The sequence below is a fragment of the Haliotis rubra genome, unplaced genomic scaffold (genome assembly GCF_003918875.1).
Source record: "Haliotis rubra isolate DU_JTF1 unplaced genomic scaffold, ASM391887v1 Scf115, whole genome shotgun sequence".
Classification (NCBI taxonomy): domain Eukaryota; kingdom Metazoa; phylum Mollusca; class Gastropoda; order Lepetellida; family Haliotidae; genus Haliotis; species Haliotis rubra.
In genome coordinates this window covers 1,841,377-1,863,554 of record NW_025765059.1, presented here as the reverse complement: position 1 = coordinate 1,863,554, position 22,178 = coordinate 1,841,377, and the positions used below count along the sequence as shown (strand labels likewise).

The 22,178-nt window shown below is 42.0% G+C and overlaps 1 protein-coding gene across 1 annotated transcript in view; it reads right to left on the bottom strand.

The window, feature by feature from the left end:
* The window catches only part of LOC124254587 (sialin-like), a 38,459-nt gene that overhangs the window by 2,185 nt on the left and 14,096 nt on the right, over window positions 1–22,178 (bottom strand). Inside the window, exons 2-9 of the mRNA XM_046688423.1 lie at window positions 12,982–13,178; window positions 11,712–11,946; window positions 11,449–11,536; window positions 9,819–9,914; window positions 5,209–5,330; window positions 4,451–4,606; window positions 2,305–2,434; window positions 889–1,044 (exon numbers count right to left, since the gene is read on the bottom strand). Coding sequence (XP_046544379.1) covers window positions 889–1,044; window positions 2,305–2,434; window positions 4,451–4,606; window positions 5,209–5,330; window positions 9,819–9,914; window positions 11,449–11,536; window positions 11,712–11,720 — 757 coding nt within the window. The 5' untranslated portion in view covers window positions 11,721–11,946; window positions 12,982–13,178. The remainder of the gene's footprint in view (window positions 1–888; window positions 1,045–2,304; window positions 2,435–4,450; window positions 4,607–5,208; window positions 5,331–9,818; window positions 9,915–11,448; window positions 11,537–11,711; window positions 11,947–12,981; window positions 13,179–22,178) is intronic.

Here is a 22,178-nt window from a genome sequence, read left to right as displayed (position 1 = left end):
TCCACAATTGTTAGCAGATTTTGGACACAACGCAATCGTTCCATTTCGTCCCTTCCTTGTCTGGTTGGAGACAGACCTGTGAGCTTGCAAGCGAGCCAGGTTAACATATTGACACTGGTCAGAGTCAGGTACTGTCGCACAACACTAGCAACTGTGGACTTGCATATCGAATCCCACGGAGGCTCTGTTGTGAAAACGGATTGCAAAATGCCATCCCGGTATCGCGTAGCATTCACATTACCATTAATCACGATCTTTAGAGTCCCGCTGTTATTCTACCTGAGATCAAAACGCTCCATTTGAAAAACATGGCCTGCCTTATAAATTATCAGTTGAAAGGACCGTTCTCTACAATGTACCAACGTGCTCCTCTACCGACATTGGAGTAGTCAACGCGTTGGCCGACTGGCTGAACGCCTGGCACGAATGAGGTTGACGACTTCGGGGGATCTTCGCAGATACGCCTCTGTGTGACTTGTCATGTGGAACTTGTGTCGAAAGTAGGTAGTACCAATCAATACGTCCTGGGAGACGTCACAAGTCAGATGTGTCTGACGCAGGTGTTCTGTCAGCTTCAGCGTCATGTGGTGAGCCCGTAGACGTTGCAGCGACGCGCAGTCACCCAGGGAGGTGACACATTTCCACACAATTGAAGTAATTTCTAACAAGCATTCAATATTTCTTGTAAGATCTATGCTATTCCAACAACAATTCGTTGAGTTGCATTTCTTCTAACTGTTCGTATCTGTTTGCATCTCCCAATGTTTGTAAGAGAAAAGCTGCATGTCACAATATCCTTTGCTTTACTATAACATGAAAATAGCTCCATTTATCGGTTGTCGAAAGGTGTCAAACATTCGCAAACTTCTAAAGAGTCCGCCTACGTACCCGCAAACCTAGGGGCGATGTCGATATGGTTGATACTGAAGCCAGACAGGGTGAAGCCGCTCATCCCCACCCCCAGGGTGAGCAGAGTGACGGCCATCACCGGGTTACACCCGACATATCCCACCCCCAACATCAGCACAGCGGGGACCAACAACCCTAGAAGAAATAAGTGCATTGTAATAAGAGTTACGTGTCGGTTTATGGATGGGCATACTTTCACGTTAAGAAAGTGATAAGCTCTAACATTGGGACACAGTGAGAGGCAGGGTAGTTGGGTTCAATCTGACCAATCGACCAATTTTACTGATATCAACTTGTTGTTCTTGTTCATTAATATACAGCACATTTATATACTAGTATATATCAACACCCATTTTAATATCAACCCGTTTCAGTCTGACTCATACTTGCTTGACAACGATACAAGAATCTGTATCGAAACGTCTCTTCATCCGAATAAAGAAGTTGTTCATCCATAAAGTTCTGTCCTTATCGGGTTCCATAGAGACAACAATTTCTTTATCAGTTTCATTTGGCACATATTTGAAATCTTTTTGTACCTATTTGAGGTTACCTGTTATGTCACATAAACGTATTTTTGAAATAAGAATTGTCTTCTCCCTGTAAATGTCAATACAGTGATATATCACCCCACTGAAGTCTTGAAAATGTTGAGAACAGTAGTAGCATTGATATGGTGACATTTCCGTCGTTTAAACATCACATCTGAAGAATTGAATACTTGATAGTTAGTGGTAATGCTGAATAGCAAATTAGACGAGGAGTTTAGGTTTCCCGTAAATCGTTCACCAACAGAAAATGAAATCGTTCACTAACAGTTTGATGGTGTTGGTCTTTCGATGATGAAAGTTCGGAATACGGCACAACACTTAACATTCAAATTTGGCACAAAGATAGTTCGATAATTAAATGTAAGTGTATTTTGTTTTTCGTTTATACAGCAACGGTACCTTAAACTTTGATATCTTTACGGAAACGTAGCCGAAGTTAGACAATGTTTTACAGCCTCATGGGCTTGTATGATGACAGAATGGAAAAAATATTTGGTTAAATTACGCACATGTGTCTTCTATTTTACAGCATGAATTTTGGGGACAGTGTGGCCTATAGAAATATAGATATTGACAATTTTTCTACACCTAAAAAATAAAAACCTGCTCTCCTCTCGCATGATAAATCGTTCACTTCCTGCTATGAAATATTTCCTGCCGTTCACCGCTCCTACGGTGTGGAGTGTGTCGGGCTGGTATCTTTAACCTTATCTACTCTGCTAGCCCATTACCCCCAAGTGTGGACACGTTTGGCAGATATGTTTAATATGTTTTCTGTTACTACTGAATGTTTAAGAAAATTTAAAGTTGCTCACTTTGTATGCTAGCTAAGCAAACCACTTACCTATAGAGTTCATTATTTTTCTTGTAACTTTAGTGGAAAAATGCCGGCTTCTAAGAAAGTCAGCGATTGGCCCACTCGCTATGTTAGCTAACCACAACACCACGTAGGGTAACGCCGACAAACCTCCATTCTGAAAATACAGAACCAATATAACTGTACTGTTAACAGCTTTCTTTCCAAATGAAGCTACTTTCACCAGAGAGGTTACTATCGCAAACTTTCCAAAGGGAGACAACCTTCTCTATGAGCCCAGGGAAACTACCAAAGGGAGACGATCCGCTCTATGAGCCCAGGGAAACTGCCAAAGGGAGACCACCTTCTCTATGAGCCCAGGAAAACTGCCAAAGGGTGACCACCTTCTCTATGAGCCCAGGAAAACTGCCAAAGGGTGACCACCTTCTCTATGAGCCCAGGGAAACTGCCAAAGGGTGACCACCTTCTCTATGAGCCCAGGAAAACTGCCAAAGGGTGACCACCTTCTCTATGAGCCCAGGAAAACTGCCAAAGGTGACCACCTTCTCTATGAGCCCAGGGAAACTGCCAAAGGGAGACCACCTTCTCTATGAGCCCAGGAAAACTGCCAAAGGGTGACCACCTTCTCTATGAGCCCAGGAAAACTGCCAAAGGGTGACCACCTTCTCTATGAGCCCAGGAAACTGCCAAAGGGAGACCACCTTCTCTAGAGCCCACCTTCTCTATGAGCCCAGGGAACTGCCAAGGGGTGACCACCTTCTCTATGAGCCCAGGAAACTGCCAAGGTAGACCACCTTCTCTATGAGCCCAGGAAAACTGCCAAAGGGTGATCACCTTCTCTATGAGCCCAGGGAAACTGCCAAAGGTAGACCACCTTCTCTATGAGCCCAGGAAACTGCCAAAGGGAGACCACCTTCTCTATGAGCCCAGGAAACTGCCAAAGGGAGACCACCTTTTCTATGCGCCCAGGAAAACTGCCAAAGGGTGACCACCTTCTCTATGAGCCCAGGGAAACTGCCAAAGGTAGACCACCTTCTCTATGAGCCCAGGGAAACTGCCAAAGGGAGACCACCTTCTCTATGAGCCCAGGAAAACTGCCAAAGGTAGACCACCTTCTCTATGAGCCCAGGGAAACTGCCAAAGGGAGACCACCTTCTCTATGAGCCCAGGGAAACTGCCAAAGGGAGACCACCTTCTCTATGAGCCCAGGGAAACTGCCAAAGGGAGACCACCTTTTCTATGAGCCCAGGGAAACTGCTAGCATTTGAATTGTGTGCTGATATATATACATTTTTCTTTACAGCATACTGAACAATGAATGAATTTAGTTTTACGCCCCACTCAGCAATATTCCAGCTATATGGTGGCGGTCTGTAAATAATAGAGTCTGGACCAGACAATCCTGGGATCAACAGCATGAACATCGATCTACACAACTGGGATACGATGACATGTGTCAACCAAGTCAGCGAGCCTGGCCACCCGATCCCGTTAATCGCCTCTTACGACAAGCATGGGTCACTGAGTGAGTGAGTTAGATCAGTTCTAACCTGGATCTTCACGGTTGCATACTGAACAGGAATTTCTCTTGATCGAAATGTCAGTGACTTAAATGAATGTAAGGATGGGAACAAATATGAATACAAAACTAACACAAAATACAAAAAACAACAACCCTACTTTGTAATACTTCGTTTGTAAGTGTAACTTTCGTGTCGACCAAAAATCAAAAGTGTTATTTATACTTGTTCAAGCTGGTGTACACTCTACAATCATCGACAATAACAAAACGAGTCTTTCAGAAATTTACAAACAGGAATTCAACACACATTTCCTCGACAGTGCATTATGTTGGGTCGATTATCAGTCACTATAGTGCATAGTACTCGTCTCGAAAGTAGATCTCTTATCTAATCTGTGCAGTAAATCACTCGTAACCCGATAACTAGACTTCCACAATTCTGTTTTGTTTATGTGCCAGGGCTCGTTAAACCTACACTGAAGAACCCCCAATATATAGAGCACGGTTGATATATCACTACATGCACTTTACACAGTGCTTAACCCAAGAGGTATTTTGATCTCACAGTCTCCCCATGAAGGCAACTCTCCCCCCGACGAGGGGGATTTAATTGACTGTCATCATCCTGCTGCAGCCATAAAGGTTACGTACCTCCTGGATGTCGAACTTCAGCACCTGTTTCATAAACTGCGGTAGCATAGTGATGGAGGTGAAGCCTCCCCAGTCGTAAGCGATGTGCGCCCCTACAATCGCCCACACCGCCGGTGTTGACAAGACTGCGCACCACGGAAGTTGCAGCGACTTTTTCTACAGACAGTAAAAGAGGAATACGCGCATTGCGTATATGGTAGACATTTTGATAACTTATTAGTGCTTTAGTGTGACGAAAAATGTACCTTACAATATGGATTGCAGTATGTATGATATGATAGGTGTTCCGTTAGATTTGCTATGGACGCGCTAACAATAATTTTGAATATTAGATTTCAATACCACTTTGTTTTCCAAAATGTGATAAACGAGAATGTATTCGACGTGACCGATCAGGGACTTTGTGTTCTATGGCCTGGAGCCAGTTTCCAACCCAGACGGTGTTATTAGCAGTGAAGTGCGTTACACAGGAAATAATATACAGTGAATGAGTGATACAGCTCCGCTTGTAACAGTATTCCAGTTACATCGGGGAGGGTCTGCTTAATGTGGGAGGGAAGCCCGAAGTGATGCAGGTGTTGAGTTTAACCTTTTTCATAAAACCAACAAGGAGGTGCTGACAAACCTAAAAACACAAACTGTGACATAACAGGTTTTACAGCGGTCTTACACCCGTACTTACACCTGTTTTACAGAGGTCTTACTTACACCCGTTCTCACACCTGTTTTACAACGGTCTTACTTGTGCCCGTACTCACTTTTCTGCTTCCAACAGACTTGAGTATATAGTCTCTCTCCTGTGTAGATATGTGGGGGTGGAGGGTGGGACTATCGAACGCCATTACCGCCCAGGCTACGCTCCACGCCACTCCTAGAGTTCCTGCAACAGTCCAAGATTCAACTGAAAGTGCAAGTAAGTATAGGGACCTGTAGCCAGCTAAGGCGTCGCAATTTGTGGCAACGCCTTCCGCTTTGCATGAACCTTAGGATCGCATGTTCCAATCCTCGTATATCAAGACCATACAGGTTTCAGCAAAATAGTAACGCCTTAGATCACCTTCACTTTGGGTTCAGTCCCATTTAAAGCTGACACACTGTGATATACTGACTGACTGAGTTTGGTTTTACGCCGCTTTTAGCAATATTCCAGCAACATCACGGCGGGGGACACCAGAAATGGGCTTCACACATTGTGCCCATGTGGGGATTCGAACCCGGGTCTTCGGCGTGACGAGCCAACGCTTTAACCATTAGGCTACCACACCGCCCCCACTGTGATATAACTGAAGTGCGGCGGTAAACCAATTTCACTCATTTAAGGGGCGGAGGGGTAGCCTAGTGGTTAAAGCGTTCGCTCGTCACGCCCAATACCCGGGTTCGATTCCCCACATGGGAACTATGTGTGAAGCCCATTTCTGCTGTCCCCCGCCGTGATATTGCTCAAACGGCGTAAAACTAAACTCACTCACTCACTCATTTAAAGAGCAGATATATACATATATACGGTCGTGGTAAATGCTTTGTCATTGTCAGTTATCTCTCAGTATCACAGTAATACAGTTATCACGTATATAAGGATGTCACAGGTGAAGAACTAGATACACATGGGGTTTGCGTAACCTATTACCGAAGTGCAGGTTTGTAGATAAAATGTGTTCGCTGTTTGTGGAAGCTCATGCATGTAAGAGGAGACGTTACGTTAAAGATTGTTGTACTATCATATACACTTGCTTCGTCTGGGGATTTTGCATTACAGGAAAGTGCGGCGGTAAACCAATTTCACTCATTTAAGGGGCGGAGGGGTAGCCTAGTGGTTAAAGCGTTCGCTCGTCACGCCCAATACCCGGGTTCGATTCCCCACATGGGAACTATGTGTGAAGCCCATTTCTGCTGTCCCCCGCCGTGATATTGCTCAAACGGCGTAAAACTAAACTTACTCACTCACTCATTTAAAGAGCAGATATATACATATATACGGTCGTGGTAAATGCTTTGTCATTGTCAGTTATCTCTCAGTATCACAGTAATACAGTTATCACGTATATAAGGATGTCACAGGTGAAGAACTAGATACACATGGGGTTTGCGTAACCTTTTACCGAAGTGCAGGTTTGTAGATAAAATGTGTTCGCTGTTTGTGGAAGCTCATGCATGTAAGAGGAGACGTTACGTTAAAGATTGTTGTACTGTCATATACACTTGCTTCGTCTGGGGATTTTGCATTACAGGAAAGGCTGTGTGGTAAGGAAACTAATGTGGTTCAGGGACGGTTTGCAGACTTTAACTCTCACTCGTATTTTATCTCCTTAATGTAGAACGCTATAGAGATACAACTAACTAAGATATCCTAAAATCTGTTGGTGTCTCGAAGCCAGGGATCGAACTATCGACCTTCCGCTCTATCCACTAGACTACCGAGATGCTCATCTTGTCATGAGCAATCAGTCCGGTTACATCAGTTTGATGAAGTATGGACCAATCCGCAATCTAGATGTTGGTGAGTCAATACCGAAGCATACGATTTTATGGATAACAAGACCAGACTACTGTCTTGCCGGAGATACACACACCTTTCTTGGCGTCTTTGTATCCGGATATCCCAACAATAATAGCCAAACCACAATCTACGGGAAACCCACCAATTCTGAAATGTTCACCCATTTCAACTCCATAAATCAAACTCTGTCTTCAACTCAAGAGCACCTGCTCCAGCAGCCATGACCTTGAATATGAGCTTAACCTTCTGCAGTATGTCGTCACCAACTTCAACCAGTACCCAAGACCATTACTCCAGCCAAACCCCTGCTTCCGCCCTTTACTCCTCAAGCTACCCTACATCGGCAAAACCTCTCATTAGATCAGCAGAGTACTTAAGTACCAAGCAGGCATCGACGTAATCTTCAATGACTACCCATCTCTCCCACTCCCCAAAAGCAAGTAGTTATCTACAAGATTAGATGTGAATGTGGTTGCTAGATGAAACCTCCAGCATTGTAGATACACGGATTAAAGAACATAGAACGCCAGCAGCCAAAGCAGACAGCACTCTCAAACCACCAACAAAAGTTCTCCGCCATCAAATTCAGTTTGACGAAGACGAAAACCTATCCACCAATAACTAGGACTCACGAAAATAGAACTCTTGGAAGCCATCGAAACTATTCATCCAGCGCATTACCTGCTTTTTTCGCTATTTAATTGTTCCTGTAAATTGGACCGCCGCCATATAGCTGGAATATTGCTCTCTCACTCACTCCTGTAAATTGGCTTCATGACTTGTGCTCTTTGTTGTTCTCATCTTTCACCTGGCCGCATTCAGTTATGTACTGTTATCAATTACTTGTTGTGATAATCTGCTGCATGTCATAACATACTATATATATATAGGTATATTTAACTCTCATATCTAACTTGTAGTCACTCTTAGCCTCATAACGGTTCAAACTCTTCTTCACTTCACTAACCAATTCGTAAGCCGCCGATCAAATGCATTTAGCTATACAAGACACCCAAACACAAGTGGTGAAATATGTTTCTCAGTCGTTTCTCCACTCTGTTGAACTCATCACCTCTCTTCATCAGAACTTCCACACTTCCGACCTTTTAAAACCTTTTCTTTACTATCTGCAACCACAGGCAACTGTAGCGCACATAAGGTTGCGCAACAGAACAAATAATTACCAGTCCTCCTACATGCGAGCGAAGCGAGCAAAGGTTGGCAACGTACTTCCCTCGCTTCGGTTTGAAATATATTTTTGATGTCAAAACAAAATATCGCCACCATCAAAGGTAGACACCCATTTCCTCACAGGGTTGTGCTCTCAGATTTCCAACCTCATATTTAATTATTAGTCACAAAGAATACATTTCATTCAATATTTTAAGCGCCACTCGTAGCATATCAAATCGTTCTTCGCTTCCATTACCCCTAGACCAGCTTCCGGTTCAATGGAATGAAGGAACCACACTCCGGCGCAGTGATGACTTAGCATAATAGTACTATGCTGGCTGGCCGCATGGAACTCTGGGTAGGAGAGTGTGAAGGAACTAGAATAAGCAGATATTAAAAAGAAATGTCATATTGCCTAATTTTACCATTTAACTGTTGAAGATCATTTGTCACATTTGCCGTCGTTATTGTTAGAATCTTCGTAACGGTTATTCTTAAAAATACGAAACACTTCTGACGTAGCGGGTGAATGAAAGCAAGGGAGGTAACTCCGCAAGTATTCCAAATGCGGACATGTAATTCAACAAGTATTATTAGAGTTAACTCCCCTGTTCCTTCACTCCTTCGGCTCCGGAAGCTGGCAGGGGTAATGGAGGGTCTACCTTTTATGGTGGCGATATTTTATTTTGACATTAAAAATATTTTTTCAACCGAAGCGAGGAAAGTACGTTGCCAACGTTTTCTCGCTTCGCTCGCATATAGGAAGACTGGTCATTTGCGCTACAATTAGCCTGTGCTGCGACAGACTCCTCACAGCGGCGATACACAACCTAATTATTACAAAGAAATAACACGAGACGAGAAAGCGTTAAAATGAGAAGAAATACAGTTAACTTGAGACGAGAAAGCTATATCACGACATGCAAGATGGGTTAACATAAGACGAAGAAGGCTATACCACGAGATGTAAAATGCGTTTACATGAGACCAAAGAGAGTGAGTGAGTTTAGTTTTACGCCGCATTCAGCAATATTCCAGCTATATGGCGGCGGTCTCTAAATAATCAAGTCTGGACCAGACAATCCAGTGATCAACAGCATGAGCATCGATCTGCGCAATTGGGAACCGATGACATACATGTGTCAACCAAGTCAGCGAGCCTGACTACCCGATCCTGTTAGTCGCCACTTACGACAAGCATAGTCGCCTTATGTGGCAAGCATGGTTTGCTGAAGACCTATTCTACCTCGGATCTTCACGGGTAAGACCAAAGAGAGTTACTATGAGACGAAAAAGCTATATCTCGATATATAAATGCGTTAACATGAGCCGACAAAAATCTATACCTCGAGATGAAAATCCTTTTTCATGAGAGCGAATGAGAGGCGAAAAATGCTACCATGAGACGTGAAAACTAAAAGTCTGTTTGGGTCAAAATGATACCGATGAATCACGATTTGTAATTCCAAATGGATTCATGATCAAACACTCATTTCAACGCAGAATGTAATAAAAACATCAGACCAACTCTGGAAAAAAGTTTCATAACGTTTGTCTCCAAAATAAAAAAAAAGTTACTTAACAAACTATCATCATTTTGTTTTGATTTTCCGTGTGAAGTTTTACGAGGGTAAAGTAACAGTAGATAAAGTTATGTCCCCTCCCGAGTACTTATAACCAGTCCCTCACCGCACTTACCAAACACATAGAAGGCTGATGGCCAGCCCCCCGCGAACCCGTGTTCACAGAGGAGGCCAGTAAGCGGCATAGCCAGCACCGTACCTACTTGTGCCCCTGCAATTGATACACAATTAATTTAACATGGTTATAAACTGACGAGCAAAAGAAAGTACACAGGTGTAATTGTTGCTGCAATCACAAATATGCGTTCTAACTAATAAAATTATTGAAAAACATTGATTGTATAGAACGCAACCATCATGTTTCATTTGCCAAAATGCAACCAAAAAATTTTGTACGTGTTTTGCACGAATTTTTGCAAAATTGTGATTATTGTCCCATGCACCAGCACTTTTCTGACAGAGAGTATAAAACCTGTTTGTCGTGAAGACTGAACAATCACTTGACAGAAATCTCACGAGGAAATGCCAAGATTGACGTCGTCGCAACGAGAACAGGCCAAAGGAATGACACAAATGGGTTCTTTCAACAGCGATATTGCAAGGACATTGGGTTGCACAAGACAAACCATAATTCGTCTGTTTAACCGTTTCAGTACGACAGGCCAGACATGTGATCGACCCAGAAGTTGACGTTCCAGAGTCACAACACCCCAAGAGGATCGCTATCTGCGGGTTATTCACCTACGCAACTGGATGTTGACGGTGACGTCATCAGCAGCCACATCATTGGGTCATCGCGTAAGCCGATTCACAGTGACAAGACGACTTCGTCCTGCTGGCATGTATGGGCCTACCGACCGCTGCGTGGAATGGCCTTGACCTTCCAGCATCGTAGGAACCGTCTGCAGTGGTCATCACTACATCGCTGTTTATTGTTACAATGTCATTTTGCTGATAAAACACGTGTATTGCAGTGTGCTTCCACATACATTTTCCATTTCATCAAAAGGTTTTGTTATTTTATCTTACTGGAAGAAACACAACCTGTGTACTTTCTTTTGCACATCAGTTTATATTTAATGCGTTAGAATATTGAATGTTCATGAATTAAATATTTGTTTTAGATTGTTTATTGCATAAAGAGTGGTTGCTAATTGAAATAATATTGTTTTCTGACTCTGAATTAAATCAATACATGTTTGGTCACATTAACCAGTTGTGAAAGTAGTGAGTGAGTGAGTTTAGTTTTACGCCTTACTCAGCAATATTCCAGCTATATGGCGGCGGTCTGTAAATAATCGAGTCTGGACCAGACAATCCTGGGTTCAACAGCATGAACATCGACCTACGCAATTGGGAACCGATGACATGTGTCAACCAAGCCAGCGAGCCTGACCACCCGATCCCGTTAGTCGCCTCCTACGACAGCATAGGTTACTGAAGGTTCATTCCAACCCGGATCTGCACGGGTTTGTAAAAGTAGCATTTAATAACATACAATAGTTGAATCATGAATGTCTCAAATTACATAGAATAATCTGATTCGTTGTATCTTAAATCATTCTGTAACGTGTCTGTTTTCAAATTGTCGACGAATTATGTCCAAAACGTAGGTTGGTAGTTCGTTAAAACGTACAGTTTCCACGACAAGGTGTAAAGATCCACACCAAAACAAAGCTAAAAGGAGATAATGGTGTCCATATTTTGTCCATACAAAGAGAATACATAATGGTGACATGCATTACCTGCGTATGTAAAGGCGACAAGTCGACTCCTTTCTTTAACAGGAGCCCATTTGGACCACAGTGAATGGATAGATGGAAACGCGAAGCCCTGAAAATGTAAGTTATAAAATATATTGTCTGCTGCAAAACCTACAGCCTCATTGACAACAAAAGGTTAAAAGTTACATTGTTCTGAAAAAAATAAAATAGATCTATCATTTGTTCGATTATGTCGGTATTTTGTCATTATTTCTTTCTGTTTCTACACTGGAGTGACACTATACCTGAGCCATACCCTGCAACACCCTGACGGCGATGAGGGCGTACACGTGGAGAGAGGCTGCTGCCGGTGTCACAAGCGTCAAGATGGAGGTGACGAGTACGGCGAACCCGAACGTCCGCTTTCCCCCCACCAGCTCCGCTAAGCCAGCCCCCTAGCACCTGGGTCAGACAGTACCCGTAGAAAAACGACCCTAGCACATGACCTTGTAGCTGTTCGTCCCAGTTAAAATCACCATCCTGAAGAGTAAAATAGATAATTGCATGCGATTAGTCTCTCCCCTACGTGAGAACCCCGTTATTCCACATCCCCAGGACATGGGTGCAGGACAGGACTGACTGCTTGATATTCTGATGGGAAACTCGTATTTGTTTCAGAAAATACTGGCAGAATATAATTTTGCCGCAGGGTTTACTAAACGTGAGTTTTCATCTGAATGAGTTGGGTTTAATTCTTATGACGCGATTCCAGTTATATCACGGCAAGTCAGATTAATGTTTGAGGAACGCGTGATGCAGGTCTAAGTCGATCTCCACTTTGGTCAAATCCATGAACAAGGGTATGAAACTGACAAACACAATCAGGGCCCATTCGGAATCGGACCCGCGATCATAGGTTCCTGGTATGCCCAAGGGACGCAACTCTGCAGAGCAAATCGCGCAACTCTGACTAATGCTTCGCTGGGGATGCTGAATGCTCTAAAAGAGATACGTTGCCAAAATGAATATATTTTAATCTCCTCATAGAGAAAACGGTTAACATCTTCAACAGCATGTTTTTGTGATGCAAACTAAGACGATCATTCACATATCATGCCATACTCCATTTGTATGCTACAGAACTCCCACCACATGCCCATTATAACTGTGTTAGTGTCCAGAAAAAACAAAACTTCTTAACCAAATGGTGCTCTTATATAGTTTGGCCTAGCAGATTAAACCAGAGAAACCTTTCGTTGTAAGGTGTGGTTATACAGGAATATTACCTTCATGGTGACTAATGAACATATATACATGTAGGTCCAAACTGGTAGGATAAAACTAGGATCAGGTTGGCAGAAAGGGTAACTTGGGTGACTCTGGGTAACCTAACGCAGACAACAACGGGTATCCTTGCAAATTACTTACAGGTCGCTGTAATATTTCGGTGATAGCGCTGCCGGTTTAAAACAACATTCATTTACTCATCCCTTCACTCACTGGGAAGCGTGCACTGACCATTTTAAAGACTACCCCGTCTGTGTCGCTTTCTGGAAAGTTGGATTATTCGCCTACCTTGGCCTCCTGAGCTGGCGACCCATTGTTTTGTAGTCCACACTCATCGTTGCTAGGCGATGTATTCAACACAAGGGTGTAGTTCACCATGGCAACCAGAGCGACGCTGAGATTGACTCTGAGCGTGAAGAGATTAACGCAGCCTAGGAATGCCAGGCCAGCAAGCACGTGACGCGCGGGTACGTGTCTGTACAGACCTATAACGACAATACAAATTGATCAACTAAACATAACTCGCCGTCAAGAACTTGTGGGTTTATAATATTTGATTGAAATAACGTAACGGACAATGAGAACTCCATGACAAGAGTTTATAGGACGTAATGACGCCTCCAGTATTCGGGGGCTTAAGAGTTGTTGACACATGTGTCACAGAAACAGATTGACCCCAGATTGGTTGAACTGTAGCTGAACGCATAGAACCAAACAAACCAATCAATAATGGTAAAACATTGCAGATGCACTCTAACGGATATGGCATACGTTTAACTGCATACCGCCCGACTGATTTCACTGTTTACAAGCCATTGGCGTGTTGACGTACGTGTACATGCATACTAAAAAGTTCATGGGGTATTTTTATAGTGAAGACGGAGCATACGATTTTATAAAATATCAGCAGAAAGATTCATGATGCCTATACTCTTTCAGTATATTTATACTCAATTTCATGGAACAAACGTTCCTTAATGGTCAACACTCAGAGCCTAGAAAATAAATTAAACACTCCTAATCAAGTTTTGAATGATCGGGCAAGTTTTGACGATTTCTACGAAATTTAGCTTCAGATTTGAGGAAGCTCCGGCATTTTGTTTCGTAGATACTTTTTCCTACACTCTTAAATAAATGGCTTTATTTCTGGGACTACATGCCAGTCTGAGAAGACCGCAGACACGACTATACACAAGTACCTCCAAGTTAACTTGTTCTTGTATTCCCGGATCACTGACTAGATACATACGTATTCTTGTCGTTTTTCATAAACATGAGCTGACATTAAAACTTTCATCAGGTACAAGGTTTTTCAAGTGAAACAGTCTTGTTTGTGGACGACTGTTTACTTCCTAGAATTTCGGGGAATTACCTTTGGGATCGCCGTGCCTTTAAAAGGCTCTCAGACAAAGCAGGAATAAAAAGCAGAGCTCATGTATTTATACCGCCCATAAAATATGCTGGTGATATTTATGGAAGTTTGATAAGGTTGATAGCCAAAGCAAGATAAAGTTAATTAACAGTCGATGTAACAGAAATGTTAAGTTCATGTTGATTTCCTTTGTTAATCGTTCTGGTTTTGTCAGCCATGACAGCAGCATCGTGGCACCTAGGTGATAAGCGCTGTGTGTTTGGGACACAAAGAACAGTGACTTGACATTAAATAAACTCTCCAGTCGATTGCCCTGTTGCGACTGACTGAATGCTATACTGTAACACATGTTATATTTGGGATCACTCTTTCTCAGTAAAGTACAGAGTCAAGTACTTTGGGTTCGTGTGCTGCGATTAGGTGCCTGACTCTGAGATTGCTTATTACACGTTTACATGCACACATATTTTCCTACATTCCAACACACGCGTTTATGTTTTCTTTACATATCCCTGTTCTGAAACATCTTTGTACATATGAAGACGATCTATGTTTAGCGAGGAAAAACATCCATATTTTTAAAGTTATGTAAGTCAGTCATAACGAGTTTGAAAATTATATTCCGATCATTCACGTATGAACTGGTGCAATAGTGACATGCATAGGAATGATATACTTCTTTATATGTATAATCTATACAAAATACTGTATTAGAAGCATTGTACATTCTTTATTAAAAATACATTTCAATATTAACCCACAAAACGCACACATTGCGGTATGATTGTAGGCGGTCGAGCATTTACATTATTTTTAATTGTTCGTTGTTTAACGCCGCCGACGGTCTGAAAATAATCAAGTCTAGACGAGATACTAGAGGGATCATAAGCATGAGCATCGATCTACGCAATCGGGATACGATAACATGAGTCAAACAAGTCAGCGAGTCTGACCACCCGATCCCGTCAGTCGCCTCTTACGACACGCCTTGGTTGCTGAAGACCAATTCTAACCGGGGCTAGCATTTCCAAGAAACAACATGTGTCTAGAATCATAATGTACAAAAACATCCACTTGCGACATGGTACAAAAGTAGAACGTTTCTATGGCATAGGGATAGAATCATGGCTAATTTACATAGCGTAAATGTATGAAAACATGATGAGCATAAGAATACAGTCGACAAGACCTGTCTATGTATGGAGAGATTTTAACGCTGCATGCAGTATACATGTTACAGTGAATATGTCAAATCAGTGATTTTGTAGAATCACTGAAAATTTCAGGGAATTCATAAAATTCCTGATTCACTCGGTGGTTTCACAAAATCCCTGGAATTCCTAGGGATTTAACAAAATCCCTGAAAATCACGACAATTTTCTTACATATTCCCTGAAATGAATATATCGTCCAGTTCCAGAAGAACTCCAGTTATTACAGTGGCATCAAGATGACACCCTTCGCTGTTTTTACTGGCCCTGATGGTCTCAACTCGTCCAGTCTCCAAGCAGAGGCTGTTTTTAGACTTCGAAGCGAGGATGACCTACTCAACGCCCTGCCGTCAGATACAGTACCTTTGGCAGATCAACAATGAGAATCAGATCATGATCAGATCAGATCATCTTGAGCAAGAGCAATCAAGTGCCGCAAGAGCACAACAAGAGCCGCAAGCACAACGAGAGCCACAACCAGAACAAGAGCCGCAACCAGAACAAGAGCCGCAACCAGAACACTCTCCATCAACAGACCTTATTGCTGAGAGACATAAAGACATCAGTGAACACAGGTTGCGGTGGGTGACAATGTGACGATACCAGTTCCTGGTGTTGACAGAGGGAGAGACGATCCAAGGAATGTGCACGGAGTTTTATGGACAAAACTGACAACTGCATGTACACACTTGCTGTAGAATCCGGTGTCTTGTGTGGAAACTACTCACGCAACCAGTTTGATGTGTGTGCCACATCTCTATACAACTGCAGATATGTCGACTGAGAATCTTGTATCGCTGAGATCTGCAGTCCAGTCAGAGTCTGTATATGGTGGACAGGGTTTTGTGAAATGTAACTGTAGTGGAAAAAAAGATGCCAGCCACAAAGGTGCAAATGTTACGAGGCTCGGGTTATGTGTAACTCGCGATGTCACTCTTCCCTATCTTGCAAAAATAAATGTTGATACATATGAGCGTCGTTTGACTGACGTGACTTTGTTTCAAAAAGATATCACAGAAGGTACTCTGATCCATTGCATGGTTATGGCAATTGAACACTGATGCAACATGTGATACTGATAGATATTGTTTGTGTCACTTTTGTCTTTACTTATTACAAGCAGTATTGTCAAAACAAACACCGAGAATGCGATATATTCATTTAAGGGAAAATGTAAAAAATATTGTCAATTTTTTCAGGGATTTTGTTAAATCCCTAGGAATTCCAGGGATTTTGTGAAACCACCGAGTGAATCAAGAATTTTATGAAATACATGTGCCTGAAATTTTCAGTGATTTTACAAAATCACTGATTTGACATATTCACTGTCACATACATAGATCTATATTTGTGAGACAGCAAGATCTAGTTATTATTGATGCACAGGGGTAAATATCAGTGTTATCCAGTTTTTATTATCACATTTTTCTGGTCAAAATGTGGAAAAGGCTTCTGACAACATATCTTCTACATGTTTTTAGAGGGATCCAGTTTCTGAACAATATATCAGACATAAATATGTTTAAACCGAATTTTCATATCACAAACAAACGCACACACACTTGCATACTTCTTACATCGTGTCGCATTGGAGATATAGACTATAGCCCTTAAACAAAGGCTCACGCTTCAGTGGCTAATGCTAATTACCTGGTTCGCATCTCTCACCTAGCCATAGTGCAGTGTTGTCTTAACAAGACCTATTTGGATAGACTCTGGCTAAGTGAGAGTGACATTGACAGAAACCTGAAAACTAACATATCACTTTCATTAATCAAGTTAGAAAGTTGAAAAATGCTTTTTATGAATGTTTTCACATATGGGGAATGCAATGCAATACTCAGTTTTGTGATTAAATTGGAAGAAAATGATTGATTTGCATACCTACTGCAAAATTTATCATTTTGAACAATGAACAATGAATGAATTTTGAATATTCAGATGGTCAAAAACCGTCCTTCCCCATCCCATTTGATCTTATTCCCATTTGTTTAAACATGTCAAAGCCAAGGGCGACATATTATGGATGCAATATGAATTTTGACTCAGTAAAACAGGGCACTTACAACTAACAATGACACAACTTAAGGTAAGTGTTTTAAGAACAATATGTGTATTTGCGGAATCACGGCAATAGAAAGAATACAAATTGTTTACTGGTGTCTGCTGTCCTAGCAGTATACACAGTAAAGGTTGTAAGCATTCGCATATTCCCATTCATATCTGGTGTTCTGGCAGTTGTTGTTAAAGGTCACATGCAACCAAAAAATCAAACATAATTAAAACACAATTATAACTTATTCATGACATATAATATACATTGCTGGTGATGAAAAAACATATAAACAAAATTATAAGCGTACAATCGCAAATCAAAAGTGCAGTATTGTGTACTTGGGTTTACTTCCCAAGAAACGAAGCAGCCGGGATGCCGAACCCAGTCAGAGCGGGTGGGTGTGCACTCAAGTGTAACGGCTGGTTCATTTGCAGATGCCCTCACGGCTCATTGTGTGTGTATATATAGAGATGTTGGGTTTTGTAAATACATGCTCATTTTTTGTGTGTAACATTTTGCAATCAACAGACATCATAACTTGTCATGTGTTCAAGTATCACACCTGCCTGTCTGTGTAATTACATAATGTGACAGAGACCGAACTCGGGCCATAAATCAATGCGTTTTGTTTATGGTGTATAGCCTGATTGGTGTTAAGTTAAAATTGCATGTGGTCAGTGGTCGCAGTTGTGTATTGAATATTGTCATTAGCAGACAGGCAGGCAGACACACAGGGGTCAATAAAACAAGACATTGAGTTTTGTCTGTGACAACGACATATCTATATCACAGTTAGAAATTCTGTCAACGCTAAATAAAGACATTGCTTTTAAGTATCGAATTGAGAAAGTGACTCGGTAAGAAGAACGTGTGGTGAAATAGACAAATAAAATTATATAAACAGTTTATTTACTGTCATAACATATAAAAAGCTCGCGCCTGTGAGTTATCAACAAAACATTAGGAAAATAGCTCACACCAAAGCCTTCACCGAGTATTCACCGGACAGCCCGCTTCCAAGTTGCGCGAACCTATTTCACTGCGCACGTGCTATGAGCGCAGCCCAGCTGTTGAAACCAGTTTTCCCCAGAAAAGTCGGGGGAAAATTAGTGAATCGTGTGAACTCCGATTTCGCGTGGTTTTTTTCATCGCGTTATTTTTCAACTTTATAAGTTGAATTTGCATTTTTGATGAATTGTTTCGGTAAGTCCATACCGAAAGGTATCAGAATCTGCAAAGTTGTGTGTTACGTTGCATGTGACCTTTAAGTTTCCTGCAGTTGCAAGCCTCGATGCATTCCTGCAGCTGCAGCGTTGACTGGGGCATCCTTTCATACAAGTGCATGATGTGATCTCCCTGCCAGCTTTTGGAATAGGTGGCAGAGAGAGTAGCCGTGGCACTAACTGGACGCTTTGGTGAACCCACCCCATTTCAGCCACTGGAGGAAGATCTGGATTTAGGCAGTGTGCTTGGTTCCAGATACTTGCTTGGTAGTGGGAATGCATGATGTAGAACATTGCTGCGTCAGAGGTTAGTGGCAGAGTCTCTTGTGCACTGCCAAGACAAAACAAATTAACTTGTGCTTTGTTGCATGTATCGACCTCAGGCAAGCCATATATTTTTACAGATGAACTTCTCTGTTGATCTAGCTAGGTTTTCAGTGAAAGGGCCCGTTCCAAGTCCAGTAAGATCAGTATGGTGTTGCTGGAAGACCTTCCAAGCTGTTTTCTTACTGTGACCACTGAACTGAGACACACTATCACATCCAGTGATGGCATGGAAAGCAAGTAGTGTATCAACCTGATCCGCAGACAGTTGTCTGTGGATTTCGTGTACTGGGAGATACCTTGGAGCTTTTCGATGTCCCAGCTTTCATGTAGAGATGAGTGCATCTCATTTTGTCATAGTGTGCCAGAAGTAGGAGAAGCACGTCTGTGTCACGCACTGACATAACAATCGTCTTCATCTGAGTATGGATGCAATGCAAAATCATTACATACGAATTATACGAAACGAGTGTCCTTCCTATGGTATCTGACCGAGCAAAAGGTATTTAATTTATTACCCACGTCTTACATGCTTTAAATGGACAAAATAGCGTATTTTTGTTATTTTTATGGTTTCAAACCGAAACCGGTTTCATAAAGAGGTTGTAGAAGAATGTTGTTCAGTAGTACACGTTTTGCATGACGTCACACTGCATTGACGTCACTACGCCATTCTTGTCTGTTCCCTTGGAAACCGACGTCACGATGCATGTCAGTTGTCATCGCCTCGTACAACCTCTTACAGTAAAGTACTCCGTAGCACCCCGTTTCTTGGTTTGCGGTTGCTTCACTCGGCTAACATCACTGGTGGAAACTTTGAGTTTATGTTTTTCGACAAATATAATATCTCCGTTCGACTCACAATTAAACAGCGATACGGCAATGTTTACATTCCCACAATGCATATAAGTTGTAGAATGAATGAATTCACGTGTTTGTTATGAATAAAAAAAAGGAGTTCCGTCACAACGTCGCCTAACTGAGAGGTCATCGGTTATCCAATCAAATCGTTAGAATCTCAGGTCAAGTCGTTACGACACAGGTCAACGCGATACGACACTCGTGTGACGTACGAGATTAGTATGCAACTACCCATACTTTGACCACGTGGGTAATAACCTCTTCTACAGACCACTTCAGTTCGAACAGCTTCAGATAAAGGGCCTTGTCCACAGTACGAACAACATGCTGCTGTCCCATACATTTGGCTACATGGATCACTCGCTTAACAACTGTGTTCAAGGTATTCAGTTCAGATGCAGGAGCCTGTATGGTAGGTAGGTAGCCCACTGTAGTTTTCTCTGGGTTGACGCTCTGTGATCCCTCTGCTTGGTGCAGGAATGGTGTCAGTTATCACTTCAGGTATGTCGAAGGTTCCTGTCTTAGAAATGTCAATGCCACTGAGGAGATCTTCGGGTGGACCACGTTGCCAGGCAGCAACCTGAGTGGCATGGAATGTTCCTTTACCGTCCAAAGTGTACTCATTAATGTCGACGTTGTCTGTTGAGAAATGGACAAAGCGGTCCTTTGCTAGGTTTTGTGGCATAACAGCCCCAGTGTCATCCATGGTCTCTAATGTCTTCTTGGCTAGTGCAGTGTCAATTTGATGACATCACGATAACTCATGACATGACCTGCCCGGTGAAACATGTTCACTAGCTCTCTCGATCGTGTTGCTTGGTGAAGGGCACTGGTCAGTCCTATGTGTTTTGGGGTCAAGAACGTGTCTCCATTAGCAGTCTACATAAGATTTTGTGCAATACTGGCGATTCTAGCCTGTCGCGGTCGTCATTTATGTCATCTTCCAGGTCGTGTTCCTCTAGGAGACGTTGACCACCATGTAACAAGTTGAGTACAAACTATCAGGTCTGCTCTCTAATACTCTGTCTTCGCTGATGTCTATTCCTTTTGGTTTGGGATGAGATACCATGTCACCACGAATCCGCAGGTCCACATGGGCCATGGTCAGAAATGTGTCCTGATCCTCATGTATGAATGATTGAATGACTTTGTTAATGTCCTTGGTAGCAACTTTTGTCACCATTTCAGAAATGGAATATGCCGGAATTTGAATGGCACCAACACATTAAGAGGTTCGTTTCGAGCACGATCGTGCAGTACAACAATATCATATATGCCCACAAAACGGTCACTTAGTTTGTCTTTAAAAGTGTTCCTCCGGGTTATAAATGAAGATAGTATATCTATTTGGACATTGTTAGCTATTGTGCAGTACCTGTTCCATACATCTACGAGATCAAGGATATCAGCATGTTTTGCTGATTGCTCAAGTTCTTGACAAAGCCAGAATAAGATCATATTTGTGATTTGTGTTGACACATCTCCCTTACGCTTGGTGTTACGTTCAAACAGGACAAGACAAGTCCGGTGATAAGCTCCATCTGCAGCTCTAAGATCATTTACACGAGCCAGTCGAACTCTTAATCATTGGTCGTACTTTGTTGCTTCCGGTATTCTGGTGCTGACTTTGGATTCTTGTATGAGATGAAGTGATTCTTTCTTGACTTTTTGACAAAAGATACACTTCTTCCAATCAATGGCAGATGTTTTGCTTCGAAGAACAACACTTGGGGAGGTTCCAGACGACCTTTTGCTGTTCGCTTCTCTCAATGCGGCATTCTCTAGTCTTTCGACTTTAAATTTACTCATGTAACTAGATCGACAGTCCTTATGCCATAAGATTGGCTGAGGTGAGTCCATTTGGAGTATTTCAGTGAGTCGATCAGTTACTTCTCAGAAATTGTCATATTGAAATTTAGAGACAAGGTTGTCTCATAGTATTGACTGACCGAAGACCATCATATTATATCTATTATATCTACGTGCAGTGACAAACAAACCTGTACACATTTTGTACATCACTGCAGGAAATATCAAATTAACCTTCTTAAGGACGATATTATAAGTTGAACGACAAATTTATTGTTAAAATGACAATTTTGGGCAAAAGTTGTACAATTCAAGGATTTTCTACAGTTTTAATCATGAAACTGAGTATTGCATTGCATTCCCCATATGTGAAAACATAAGAAAGCATACTTTTTTCAACTTTCTACCTTGATAAATGAAAGAGATATGCTAGTTTTCAGGTTTCAGTCAATGTCACTCTCACTTAGCCAGAGTTTCAATCTGGCGTTGGTGGCGATCTTGGATTTCTGCATTTTGAGGCATTATGGGGCATTTTTGAGCTTGGCATACAGCATATTTGGATTCAGCACCTCTCAATACCCCTTAAAAGTTTGTATGCCAAAAATTAACACGATTTGCATTCAGGGTTA